This window comes from Hakea prostrata, chromosome 2 (assembly GCF_041222555.1).
Source record: "Hakea prostrata isolate BN-2017 chromosome 2, UWA_Hpros_2, whole genome shotgun sequence".
NCBI lineage: Eukaryota > Viridiplantae > Streptophyta > Magnoliopsida > Proteales > Proteaceae > Hakea > Hakea prostrata.
The window spans coordinates 8,089,449-8,103,586 of NC_142601.1; the positions used below are offsets into that span (position 1 = coordinate 8,089,449).

A 14,138-nucleotide genomic window follows, 5' to 3' on the forward strand; every position below is an offset into this window, starting at 1 on the left:
CGGGTATGATGTGTTGAATCCCAAATGGAGCAATACGCATGTCAAGGCTGTATAACGCGTGCATGCCATGTAACGGCATGGGGCATCGTATTGTTTCCAAATAAGATAAATAATAACTTGTGCATTAACATTATTGCATTATTTATTTCATTTGATTGTATTTCTTGTATTATTTCGATAAATTATTTCAAACATGTTGATATCTTGCTGGATTTAATCTTGCTAAGTTTTTCGAAACTTACCCAATATTTTTCTCCAGATGGTGAATGTGTAGGGCATGACTTTGAAGAATTGGGTCGTGATACAGAAGAAGTCCATATTGCTGATGAACCTCATTCATATATTATTTGTTAAGGACATAAAAGATGATTTTTATCTATATTTAAATAATTATGTAATTGGTGTGAAATGTTCTACTTGATAAATGTAATAATCGAACCCCTTTATTTTGGATATTTTAGAATAATGGAAATATTTCAGTTTATTACAATAGACTTTCCGCTGCTTAAATATTCTAAATTCTTTGAGTTTAATTTCTGGTCTATTTTATCACGACTGGTTCACTACCTTAGGAGAAACCGGTTCTTGGGTTAAGTATTGACCTAATTTTCCATATTGGGAATCGGGGCGTTACAACAAGTGACTCCATCAATAGGACATGCTTGTGAGTTGATGGCCTTGAGCCATCCTCCTTTCTTGCTCATCTTGAGCCCCAATTGCTTTGCCTCCTCTGTTGAGACAAAGTTGTGTATCACCCTTGTGTTAGCCATGGCCCTTGTCATCTTGCCATTGACACTCGCCTCCACGTACACCAAAACCCCTTTTGTGATGTGGGGGCCTTCTCATCCTTAGTCTTAGCTTTCGCCGCCTTGGCCTTGATAACACCAAACTGTTGTAGTGATCTCATGTGTGCATCATCCTTATTCTTATCTTCGAGCAATGCACTCAGAGCCTTTCTCTTTGGGCAATCCCTAGCCCTATGGGGACCATCTCAAAGGAAGCATTTTCCTTCAGCATAAAGTTCTTCTTTTTGTCTTGTTGCCTTTTGCCTTCATTGATTGTGCCTTCATTTGTGCAGTCAGTCTTGGACCTTGTAGTACTTGCGACGCCCAACCTTGGAGGCCATCCATGAAGTCAAAGAGTAACTCTTCCTCGGTCATGCTTAGGGCATCCAACATGAGTGGAGAGAATTCCTTGATGTAATATCGGGTTGATCCCATGTGCTTCAATTGCTTGATAGTCTTCCTTGCGAAGAAGGATGCATTCTCCATATAGAATTGCTTCTTGAGCTCCTTCTAAAAGTCCTCCCACAAGACTATGGTGTATGTACCCCTTTCCTATGTCAGTGTTTTGTCACCACCATAAAGTCGCAGTATCAGTGAGGTGGAGTGTTGTAGTCTTAATCTTGCTAGGCTTGTCCTCAGTTGCCATTGCTTCAAAGTAGCACTCCATATGCCATAGGAAGTTGGTCAACCTCTCGGGCATCCCTCTTTCCCTTAAACACCTTTGGCTTCGACACCTCCATCCTTTGTGCCTCACACCATACATGATACAACTCCTCTAGCCATGCTTCTCCTACACATCACCGACTCCTTACTTAACTTGTTAACATGAGACTTGACCATGGCAACCCTCTCCAACACTTGAGCTTGAAGGGTCTCAAGTTGTGTTGTTGCCTATGTTCCATGGAATTGAGAGCACCCAAAAAGAACTCCTTGAGCTCATTGACCCTTCAATAGAACTCCTCCATCCTTTGCTCCTCAACGTCGAGACAGTCCCTCATCTTGGCCATAGCAAACTCCACATGAGTTAGGCTTCGCTCCTTGGCAACACTAGGGTCAATGAACTTCTCTTTACCCTTACACTTTTCTTTGTTAGTATGGGTCTTCCTCCCAAGGTTTTGTTCGCCTTGCACAACATTGTAAACCTCATACTCATTCAACATGGTGCTTCCCAACACACTTGATGACATGAAACCGAAGCTCTGATACCACAAATGTCAAGGCCTTAGTGCTTGACTAGGCCAACCATGCCGATACTTAGCACACACTTGCGTTAAGTCAGCCTAAAAGGCTAAACCCCAACTAGAGTGAGCATGAGAGAACTAAGAGAGGCTTGAAGAGAACCTTGAGAAAACTTGTATTGATCACTTCTTGGATGGTTTATAAAAATGACACTCTCCCATGTTTATAGGTGAGGCAAGAGACAACGAATGATCAAGATTACCTACAAGTGTCCGATAGATAATGGTGAGAAGCTCATAATGTATGTAGATGTTTATAAGGAGTCTTTTGGATGCAAGATATTTTTTAGGATTAGGACTTCTCTAGAATCCTCTCCCTTTCTATAATGTGGGCTAAGTGTAGCCCATTAATAACCACCCTATTGGACTAAGCCAAGTGTGGTCCTTCTATGCTATGCTTATATGCCTATGGTGAACTAGGTTGTGTCATTATGCTTACCAACACTGATCATCTTTGGACATCCACAACAAAAGCAAAGTACTTCTCTCGTTACTCTTTCCTTCAATTCCAACTTTCTAGATGAACATCTTGGGGATGGAGGAGCATACTAGCAGGAAGAGAAACACTAAAAATAAAGTTGTTGAGACAAGTTGGCAATGGCCAAAACACAAGTATATACATTGACCCATGGATTCCCACTACACTACACATATGTTACTACACCTCTCCCCCCCCCCCCCCACAAATGATTGGACCAAGAGTAGTTCATGACATAATTTCTTAGAATGCTAGAGAGTGGAATATTTATATGCATAGGGATCTTTTTCAATGTCAGTGAAGAAAATGTTATTATCTATCTCTCCCCATTTCCTCTCCTACCTCACATGACTCTTTGATTTGGAAGTTCACAAAAAATGGAATTTTTTTGTCAAATCAGCCCATTAACTCACAAACTCATCTTTTTTGCAGAAAAATGCACAATCATATCACGCACTTTGGGAGATACGTGGAGGCTACAACTTTACAAAAAAAACCAGGAACTTGATTTGGAAGGCCATTTCACATATACTCTTTATGGATGATTCTCTAGTTTTTATTTCAAGTTGTTGTGGCTAAGATTCATCATTTACGTGATTTATTAAATGTATATTATCGTGCTTGGGCCAATCCATCAATTTAAAGAAGTCTTCATTGACTTCCTCTCTAAATACACACCTAAGGTTGAAGCGATGGCTCTCAATGATGCTCAAAATTCCTCATAAATCAATGCTGGGGAAGCATTTGGGTTTACCAACGAAAAGTCGGTCTTATTAAGGTTAAATTATTTAATGACATTACTACAAAAATTGATATACGAATACAATGATGGAAATTAAAATTATTAAATCATGCAAGCAAAGAGTTGTTGTGGAAGTCAAATTTTTTTTCTTCCACAGATAGTTATGCATCAACACATTTTAAATTACATGAACCACACCATTTGTAAGTTAAGAGATCAACCTCAAATTTTATTGGGAGATAGGGATGATCAATCTATAATGCATTTGGTTTCTTGAAATAGACTTCTAACATGTGATAGCGATCTTGGTTTTCATGATACGGAGTGGCATAATCAAGCCTTGATTGCTAAACCTACACATCGCTTACATTCAGTTCATGATTGTCTTTTCTCAAGATTTATGAAGGCAATGTATTACCCAAGCTCAAGGTTAGCCTTGGGTTGAGCTAGGGTTCGGAATTTGGGTCGAGTCTAACCCTAGTTTTAGCCCTAGCCCTAGTTTCAATTTTAAGATTTACACATTTGCCAGTTTAGATTTTAGAATTTAAGTTTTAATTCAAGTTGTTATTTAAGAATTGGAGGGATGGACACCTTATTATACTTTTCTTTGTTGGAACTGAGATTCGCCCCAAGCTAGCTTATGTGTACCTTGATTATACCTCAGGGGATAGCTATTACGTACAATTTAAATATAAGGCAAGACTTTGCCCCTGGCCCGAGGGGATTCAAACCCTTAAATCATATGTGTAAGTGTTGGTCTTTTGCCAACTGGCTGGTCGATAGTCTTCAAACGAACTCGGTTCCTTGGCTCTCGCCCCTTGCTGTCTTCCCCTAGAGGCTCTATCTTTAGGTCTCGCTTTCGCCCTTTATCTGCTCTCTTCGCTTCTAGCCTTTCATTTCCTCTCCTGTTGGTCTCCCTTCAGGACTACCCCCTAGCGTGGTTACCAAAAAAACAAAAAAACAAAAAACCACTCCCTAGGGTTAACACCTTGTATATTGCTGCCTTTAGAGTTTTGCCTTTAATTTGGTTGAGGGAGGCGAACATACTGGGCTAAGCCTAACCCGTATTGGGTTACTTCAGCCCACAGTTCAATTCAACCAAACCACATCACCCCGGTTTGTTTTTTTTATTTTATTTCCGAAACACATCGGCCCGGTTGGATCAATTAGAAAAGAGTATGCCGTCCCGGTTTGCTCAAAAACTCTGCTTTTAAGCGTGGGTTTCTTTCTTGCGCAGAGGGAAATCGAATATCATTTAGAGCACCGAGTTCCCAGCGGAAGACCCACTATAGTTTACCACTGTGAACCTGAGAATGGATGTACGTCTGAGTATCAAAGCTTCTCCGTTTCTTTATGTGTATATGCATCTTCACCTTGATGGTTAATTTTGTTTAACTAATTTGACTTTTTGTTTGATTTTGCAGTCGATTAATTTTTCTCCTGCAACCCAAGGTTTAGCGAGCTCTGAATTTGGATCTGAAAGAACACTGTAAGTTATCAACTCCGGCCATCCCAAACTTATAAAGGGTTTGCTAATAGAATGGTTGGTGGATGAACTCTGAAACACTTGGCTCGAGTTGCCTTGTGATCTCCACTTTGTAAAATCTAGGTTATTAACCGCCGGGCATTTGCCCTCTTTTCGGTTCAGCTAGGTTGGAATTCATTTTTTATTTGCTCAGTTCATCTTAGGGTATAATTTCTAAGAGTATCTATTTCCTGAGATTCCATACAGGTACCCATATGTCACCGGTACGTCGGTTATAGCTATCAAATACAAGGACGGAATCCTCATGGCTGCTGATATGGGAGGTAGATCACTGAAACTTCCTTCTTAGTCACTTATCCCTATCATATGATTGTCCACATTCTGATTTTATCCTGCAATGGCATCGATGACGTATCACTTTTTGGGTTGATTCGACTTAGGACTTATTCTGGGGATGACCCCATATTGGTTTAATCAATGGATTGTAAGAAGAAGCTATGAATGTGTACTTTGGTTATTATTGTATTGACATGACAAAGCTTGCCGAAGAATTTGTATTTGATTACAAAATGTCACCTTATCCCCTTAGTTTTACCGGTTTTGTTCTATTTCTCATGACCAGGGACAATTCTGAAATTAATCCTGAAATTTTTGGTGCCGTGTATTTTTGTTATTGTTCAATCTCGCAAGGGAATGTGTTGCAATTAGTGCTTCTTAATTATATATTGGGAAGCAGGTAGAGGAATTATTATCTTTGTTGTTTTGTTTGGCTCAAAAGTGAGTGTGCTTGTTTTAGTTGGTTTCACATAATGCATATGATGCAAGATGATAAGCTGTGTTCTGAGAATCTGTTGGAGAATAAATATGGTCATCGATATGTACTTAGGTTGATTGCTGCATTTTGTTCTATTACAGTGACCAGGTTAAGTCCTGATTCCCATCACCTCCTTTGAATCATCTGAAGGCATAGTACTGAATAACGTTTCCCCAAAAAAGTGTAAAATTTTGTTCTCATATTTTCATCTCGAATAACAAATCCCACCCCATTTGTTGATTGCTGTTGGATTGCCTAGCCATTAGTGTATTAGAAAAGCATTTAAATGAGAACTAGAGAGGTGGTTAGTGAGACCCAAACTATTGGCTTGTAGCTTACTTTCTGAAGATATTCCATGGTGCCAACTTGAAGCAAGGTGGTCTCTATACTAACGATTAGAAAATAGGTTTTCTTAGGGAATCCAAAAATTAACTAGAAGGGGTGGATCTAGGGTTTTATGACTCAAAGAATAGTGGCTTTAGAATGATGATGTACAAGCCCTAATGAAGGACTGTTTGAAGGTGTCTGGACACTTTCAATTCAGGGGTTACCTGAGCAAGATTAGGGATAGAAGGTCAATGGGGGCTTAAATGGGAGTTTAGGGCTAGGATTTGGATGAGTGCAGGGACATTATGTGTTGGTTTTCTCAAAAGGAGTTTGGCTTTTGATGACTGGACATGAAGATGAAATGAGTTGCAAGTCTTAGGGTTTAGGAGGTGCACGCTGATTCTGGACATTGACAAGGCACTGTTATGATGTAGTAATGTTTTGAGTCTCATGGACCAGTCTCAGATCTGATGGAAATGAATAATGGATCGATGGTGGACTTGTGTGGTGAATGAACAAAAGAGAAATTAAAGGGGATAGAGAAGAGGGGGATGCGGATGGGAAGTATATCCTTACCAAGGCAGCAGGCTTGCAAGAGAGATGGAAGATTGATTCCTCAGTCAACTATTGGAGATAGGACTTGAAGCACCTAAGCACCAAGCATGACTTTGAACCACAAGCCGGTCCAGCTGTGAAGTTTGATCCGTTCAAGAGAGGCTCTCTATGCATGAATAAGGAACACCAAGTCACAAAGCAATTTCAAAATTCTCTAAATGTTTCATGTCTTTACTTCTCTCTAGGCTGTATAAATTAAAAAGTCTTACATTGCTGAAATAGGGAGGAGGACAAATGTAACTCCTAGTTGACTTATGATTAGTTGTGACAAATTACATCTAATAAAATAACAACTTCAAACTCAGTCCAATTCACCCCATACATGGAGAAGGGTGCTGACCACTAATTACTTAATGAGTTGTCATGTGATGGGTCACATGACAACTTAAATTGGACCAACTTGAACCAAGTTTGAAGTGTTGAGCCAATAGCTGCTCGAATTGAATTACCTTCATTGCAAAGTTCGTGTAACCTATATTAGAGGCTCTACAAATACTACCATGACTTGGCAGCCTTAGATATGGGATGTTGGTTCTGCATCACTCTTTAAGCAAGAAAATAACTTGCACTCTGGAGCTTCCTGTCAGAAAACTAGGTTGGTTCCCAGAAACTTGGGTTTCCTTTCTTAAGTGAGTTTTTGTAGCCCTCCGTATTTATTGGTTATTCTTCTCTTTAGGTCACCTTCATTTTGTGAATTGGGATGCTTCTCCCCCTTCTGTCTAGCGATTTCCTGGTGGTCATAATCTTATTAAAGAGCTTGGTTAGCCAAATAAAACCACTCATTCCTGAGCTTTTCAACACCTCTATTGAGACCATGTCTGGACCAGTTGCCTTGCCAACGTTCATATCTCTTAAATCTTCTCTATGCCACTGCTAATACTACATGTTTAGCTTCTTCTTGGGCTAATTCTTGCAGATGTAGATCTTCATATCTGCATTGCAAGGGCTGCTCTATAAGGACCATATGAGATGTTTTGGGGGAAGGACTTGCATATCCTAGGGCTTGTACCAAGTATGATTTCGGATCCAATTAGTGGGCAAAAATCCATGTAACAGACCCTGTTTAGCTAATGTTCTTCCAGCTTACTCGGCTGTGATTCATTCCTCTATGATACAAACCATTTTTCTTTTGTCATTCAATCTTCATTTGCCATTTTTCTATCTGCTTCCTCATCTCGTTTTCCTCTTCTTTGTTTTTCTTTGGATCCATGTAGGCGATCCCATGAAGTTGGGATTAGGCTGTGCTGTTGTTCCATAAGAATTATAAATTTGTTGTCAGCAGGTGATTATTTAATGAAGATGATGAATCTATAGTACATGATTGATTTCCTTTTCCAGTCCTCAACTTGTTTCTGTTCTTCACGTCTTTTTGCAATGGATAATATTACTTCTTGTAGATTGTATGTAGTGAAAAATCTTTAGGATATGTTAGGATTCATGTAACCTTGGAATATTGTGGTTGAAAGTATTAATAATTTGTCAGTATCAATATCCTTGTCAGTTTTCTTTGAAAATATTAATAATTTCTCTTACAACTAACAAGTACATATTTCTAAGGAAGCTTTTGTTGCTATTGACAGGTTCCTATGGATCTACTTTGCGTTACAAGGGTGTGGAGCGCATAAAACAAATTGGAAAACATTCCCTTCTTGGTGCAAGCGGCGAGATAAGTGATTTCCAGGAGATCTTACGTTATCTGGATGAACTTATGTAAGTATTTATTCATCTAGAAAGAAAATTTTACCTTTCTTCATTTTGGAAAAGAAGTGTTCTTTTGAAGTATCAATTTGCTAAAAAGAATGAACTCAGCCTGGAGAAAGTGAATAATTTGAACATAGAACATGGTACTTGAGAGTTCTCCATTTTTTGGTGCTGGTTGCAAGGTTTTGATTTTTGAGGATGTGCTTGACTGTGTTGGGACGTTATTTTTGCAGCTTAAATGATAATATGTGGGATGATGGGAACTCTTTGGGGCCCAAAGAGGTTCACAACTATTTGACTCGGGTTATGTATAATAGACGCAACAAATTTAATCCACTGTGGAACTCACTTGTACTTGGTGGAGTGAAAAATGGACAGAAATATCTTGGAATGGTAATTCCCATATTGCATCTGTGCTGCTTTTAGTTACTTGTTATTCAAGTGTTTGTAAAAACCTTTTTCTTGTCTTTATTATGACATTCAGGTGCCCATTTGGGGAGTTATGACATTTTGAGTCTTCATCTTTGTGCAGGTTAGCATGATTGGGGTTCATTTTGAGGACAGTCACATAGCTACTGGATTTGGAAATCACCTTGCACGGCCAATTCTTCGTGCTGAGTGGCATGAAAACATCAGTTTTGAAGATGGTGTTAAACTACTGGAGAAGTGTATGCGTGTGCTTTTATACCGTGATAGATCAGCTGTCAACAAGCTTCAGGTCTGGTTCTCATCTTTCATGCCATAGTTGGTTCTTCACTGTGTGAAAATATGAATATTATTCTTCAGTGATATTATTTTACCAAAATGAAAATTATAGCTTTATTTATTTAGGAAAGGCTTAGAAGTGAGTTGAGGGGTGTGAAAAACATATGATAATCTCACAAGCTGATAGGGCCTTGGATAAATTAATCCAAACAACCTATAAGGCAAGAACTTGGGGTAAAAAACAAAAGCTTTACACAGCCCCGGTGGATACACCATTCACAGCCTGACCGTGCAGCATAACATCCATATAGAGAATAGAGACTCATCCTGCACTTTATTTGGTGTACAAATTTTTTTCCCTCCTGCTACCTTTTGTTTTCTTTAGGAGATAATTGCCAAGGACTATTCCGGTAATTCTAAAACTTCCATTCTAATCCGAAATTCTATCAATTGGAGACAATGCATGCGTTCCTGATAATGCTTCCATATGCCGGTCCCTATCTGTCACACTTGAGTTATACTGGACATTAATGCCATTGCTTCATCTACTTCTAAAATCTAAATACATATCAGTTTACTTCATTCTGGTTATTGTACTCCATTCTATTCTTTATCTCATCCAGCAATGATTTCTCAGACCAACTTCCTGAAGAATAACCTTGCGAACTCAAACCTCCACATGGAAGATACTGTCATCATTGGTCTTTCTCTGTCCTGTTACTGCTCTTCCTATGAAAAGATGGAGTTCTATTAATTCTGCTTTTAAGTTGTTGCCATCAATGTATTCTTTTCTGATTTTAGCTGATGATGATCTTAATGAGTTTCCATCCCAACATTTTCGTCCAAGCTCATCCATGCACGTTGTTTCTTGATTGGCTAACGGTTTGCTCCATGAGGTGCAGCTATGCTCATGGGACTGTCTCATAAATTTCACTTCTATTGGCTGCACAAGCACTGAGGAACATTTCTCTCTCTCTCTCTCTCTCTCTCCCCCCCCCCGCGGGGTCATCCACCCATTTAGATTCTATTTTCTACTTTCTTTTCGGTTGTTTTCATTATCAATGCAAGATAATGAATCTATTGGTTTTCAGTCTTAACTTGTCCTTTTTAAAAACCCCTCTAACCCACCCAAAAAATAAATAAAAAATAACCCCAATGCCCACTCTCATTTGTCCAGGCTACCATGAAAAGTTTAAAACCTAGAGCTCAGATTTTCTCGCATTTGACTCCTTGTCACTGTAGGATTTAGTTGTGCAGTCGAAAGAGAACCCAAAAAATGTCAACTCCAATGCCTACCCATTCTCATTTGTCAGGCTACTATGGAAAGTTTAATACCTTCAGCTTGGATTTTTTAGCATTTGACTCCTTGTCACCATAGGATTTGTGCACTCAAATGACAATCCAGAAAATGTCAACCCCATTGCTAACCCATTCTCATTTGTCAGGCTACTATGAAAAGTTTAAAACCTTGAGCTTGGATTTTCTAGCATTTGACTCCTTGTCACTGTAGGATTTAGTTGTGCACTTAAAAGACAACCCAAAAAATCGAGGAAAATGAATCAATAGAAAAAGAAAAGAGTCAAAACAAGTTGATAACTTTCTTGCAACTGTAAATGAAAGATGAAATTTAAGTCATGGATCAACTACTTGGCGGGGGTAATCTGATGAACATAGATCCAATTTTTCAACTTTCTTTTCTCCTTCTGGTTTCTTAGAATGTTTTCTCCTCCCTTTTGGGGCAATAGTCTCTGATGGTTATATACATGTACCTGAGTATGACAATGAACCCAATTTTTGCAATTGCTCAGGATACCCTTTTTTTAGCTTCTAGGCTCTATTTCTTAGTTCAAGATCTCTCTAACTAACTGGAATCAAAGAATTAGTAGATTTGTTCTGTCCAAAATGGATATGGGCTGAGGTTATGAATCTAGAATATGACCATACAGAGTGGAGGGCATATCTTTTGGGTTTTTTCTTATTACATTGTCAAAGAGTTGAACAATGAAAATTAATGGCGAGTGCTTGATCGAATTGATTGGGTCATGTGAGAACAAGGTTCGAGTTTGTAGCTGGTCTGTTAGGATGCCGTGAACTTGATTAAATGAACAATTCATAGACAAACATAAAATAAAGCTTTTTTTTTGGAGGGAGGGTGGAAGTTTCTTCTTTTCACAGTAAATTAGCACAATGTAGCCTTATCCTCTTAATGGCTTCATGGATCTTATAATAGACTGTATAATAATAATAATAATAATAATGAAAGAGGGGAAGAGATACAGCACCAACACAAACTCTAGGGCATCAACCGCTTCTTAACTGTGGAACATTCAGCTTTTGGTCCTGGAAAAACACAGCATCACAACCTTACAAGTCCTACTAAACGGAGTTGATTGCAAATTTGTACTAGGAACAATGCCTAAGCTAGCTTGTCTTTCTTCATCATTTCTCTTTAGGCTAACTTAGGCCTGCATTTGGTTCTTTGGTTCCCTCAATCGAGGTCATGCCCTCTGAACGTGGACAGTAAAGTACCATGTTTCCAACATGAGAATTCAGTTTCAGGAATGGTGGTACAGCAGGTTCTTCAGGGGGGAGTAGTTTGATTATATGGCTTTGTTGTTTATCCTGGAAGGAATATAAAATTTGTCAGCTTTGATTTTAGTTGCCATTTATGAATATGCACCCCCTTGGCATTATTCAACCAAGCAGTAAATCAGGTTCTTCAGGGGGTAGTAGTTTGATTATATGGTTTGTTGTTTATCCTGAAGGAAGGAATATAAAATTTGTCAGCTTTGATTTTAGGTGCCATTTATGAATATGCATCCCCTTGGCATTATTTATCTAAGGACTAAACCAGCACTGTTTGCCAACGATATATTATGGCCTGGTTGTCTTTCTATTATCTAAGACATTCTCAATTTGGAAAGTGCAGATTGCAAAGATCACAGAATCCGAGGTATTCGTTTCTCAGCCATATTCATTGAAGACTTTCTGGGGATTCTCTGCTTTTGAAAATCCAACCAAGGGTGCTGAAGGGTCATGGTAGCCAGATTTTATGTCGTCTCTTGACGTCTTGATTCCCATATGCATATTGTAGAAGCCCAACAACATGTTGAAGATTGTATGTCTTGCTGTTTCCTTGGTTTGAGATTTTAGATTTATTACTATAAATTCGTTTTTGCACATTTTTGGTTTTTATGCCGTCGTTCTGAAGTTTTTGACACAGACTTTGTGGTGCTTTGAGCACAAAGCTTCAAATGTGGTAGGGTTGTTGAAGTAGGCGCACTAGCGCCTTACCTACATACAAGCCCTTTCTGCATCCTGGTAGGCTTCTCCCTCATTGCATGTAAAAACCAGAAAAACTCAGCAATGCAAGTGGGCGTCTCACTGGGATTGATCTTCAAATAGACCTCTTTCAAAAAGAGAGGTATATGTTCATACAGTTTGCGAAGTTAAAATCTTTGATCCAGTATACACCTATTATATATTTAGCAACAGGAGGACCTGTTTGATTACCGATCAAGTGTTTGTGCTGTGAAAAACAGTTTGGATTGTTTCTGAAAGTAGTCAAACTTCTTTAGGCATTTGATAAAACTTAAGAGCAAAAATATTATTCAGCCAGTTTCAGCAGACTTCTTATGTTAACGTCAAATTCCATGGATACATTTTTTTGCGTTTAGACCCTTTCTGCACTGGCCTACTTTCCTTCTCGCAGCCCACACTTCAAAATTGTTTTTTAAGCAAAAAAGTTTGAAAAAAATCACTTGAAATAAAATAGCTTTATCAAATAATTTTTTGAAAAAAATAATTTCTCAACATGAGAAAATATTTTTGATGAGTTAGCATATGCGGTTAAATGCTTTCACAATTTAAAACTAAACCAGAAGAAAAAGTTGCTTTCAGAAGAGGTTAGGACTTATGAGGTAGGTTCACCTCCAGTGTCTGATGGGTTTTGGGTATCTGGTCCTTATTTATGCTGAATCGGAGTGTGTGACTTTGGTGTAGCATTTCAGTTTATTACGTTGGCATTGTTATTTCAAAATGCCAACGTTAATACTAACTAAACCAAGGGAAGGGGCATTGATGCGTGGGTTACAAACTTTGGTCAGAAAAGTACTACTACGAAGACCAACAAATATGTGCAACGAGTTTGAGCTATTTTAAGCGGTTCAAATTGTTCATTCTTTGGTTACATAGGTATTGTTCCAAAACTTGTCTGCGTGCAATGGTTCACTTCTAGTCCAAACCAGGTTCTTGAAGATCAAAGAAATGTGAGAGTGGGTCACCTTTGGGAATGGAAAGCCACCTCCAATGATTTAAGTCAGATTCAAAAAACACAAATTTTTGTATTGGGGAGTAAATGTTTCAAAAAGAATGTCTTCTTTGAAACTTGCAGGAGAATTAATGTAACTAGGTTTACCATCATTTATGCTAAGTGTAATATCAACTCCATAAGTCTGATATTGTGAAGATGTACCGTGACCGTCGAATCTTCCCCATCAAGATGAAAGGTTGAAATTGCTCATTGTGGATAACTTAGTCACTAGGTTAAGAGCTCAATCTTCTGAGAGAAGCTTAGAGTCAACTGCATTTTATCCCAAATTGATTAGGAGCTTAAAGTCATGTGGGCTTAGATGTGACAGTTATCCCTTAATCCAGCAAACAAAACGTAAGGGAATAACACTCGAAAAAGACACGAACAAATGAGAGGCTTCCTAATAAGTGTCGAACATTTAATGCATCTCAGCATTTAATGTAGCCTTGATTGACATTTAGATAAAGATGAGCCAAATTCCTCACGATGCTACTTTTTTCGAGAAGTGACATCTTTGGCGCCATGTAAGGTGTTATCCGAGAAGTCCCAAATGCCAAGTAGCATTTACTGAGAAAAGTTCTTCAAAGCCAGCATTCATCCAATAAATGGCATTACCAAAAAGTACTAGGCGACCCCTTCAAACCGGGTTGAGCAAAATGTTCTCAATCAAATAACTCACACCAGCTTAATGGTCTAAACCACAATGTACATGACTGGGGAAAAGCATAAAAAAATAATAATAATAATAAAATAAAAATAATAATAATAGTAATAATAAAAATCTTTTCCTAGGCATTGGAAGAAGATCAAGTATATTCACTGTTGCTGCAGCATACCTCCCAAGTCTTGGTAGACTCTTCTTTTGTTTTTTCTTTTGTGGGGGTGGGTGGGGTGGGGAAGGGTTGGAAATCTTGGTAGACTCTTTCAAGGTCTCT

The 14,138-nt window shown here is 38.5% G+C and overlaps 1 protein-coding gene across 1 annotated transcript; it reads left to right on the plus strand.

The window, feature by feature from the left end:
* Positions 1-4,452: 4,452 nt before the first annotated feature.
* PBG1 (20S proteasome beta subunit G1) lies at positions 4,453-12,084 on the plus strand. Its single transcript, XM_089144142.1, has 7 exons — positions 4,453-4,562; positions 4,668-4,732; positions 4,976-5,052; positions 8,066-8,195; positions 8,420-8,579; positions 8,719-8,904; positions 11,821-12,084. The coding sequence occupies exons 1-7, from the start codon at positions 4,557-4,559 to the stop codon at positions 11,932-11,934; spliced, it is 738 nt and encodes a 245-aa protein (XP_089000268.1). The 5' UTR covers positions 4,453-4,556; the 3' UTR covers positions 11,935-12,084.
* The last annotated feature ends 2,054 nt before the right edge of the window (positions 12,085-14,138 follow it).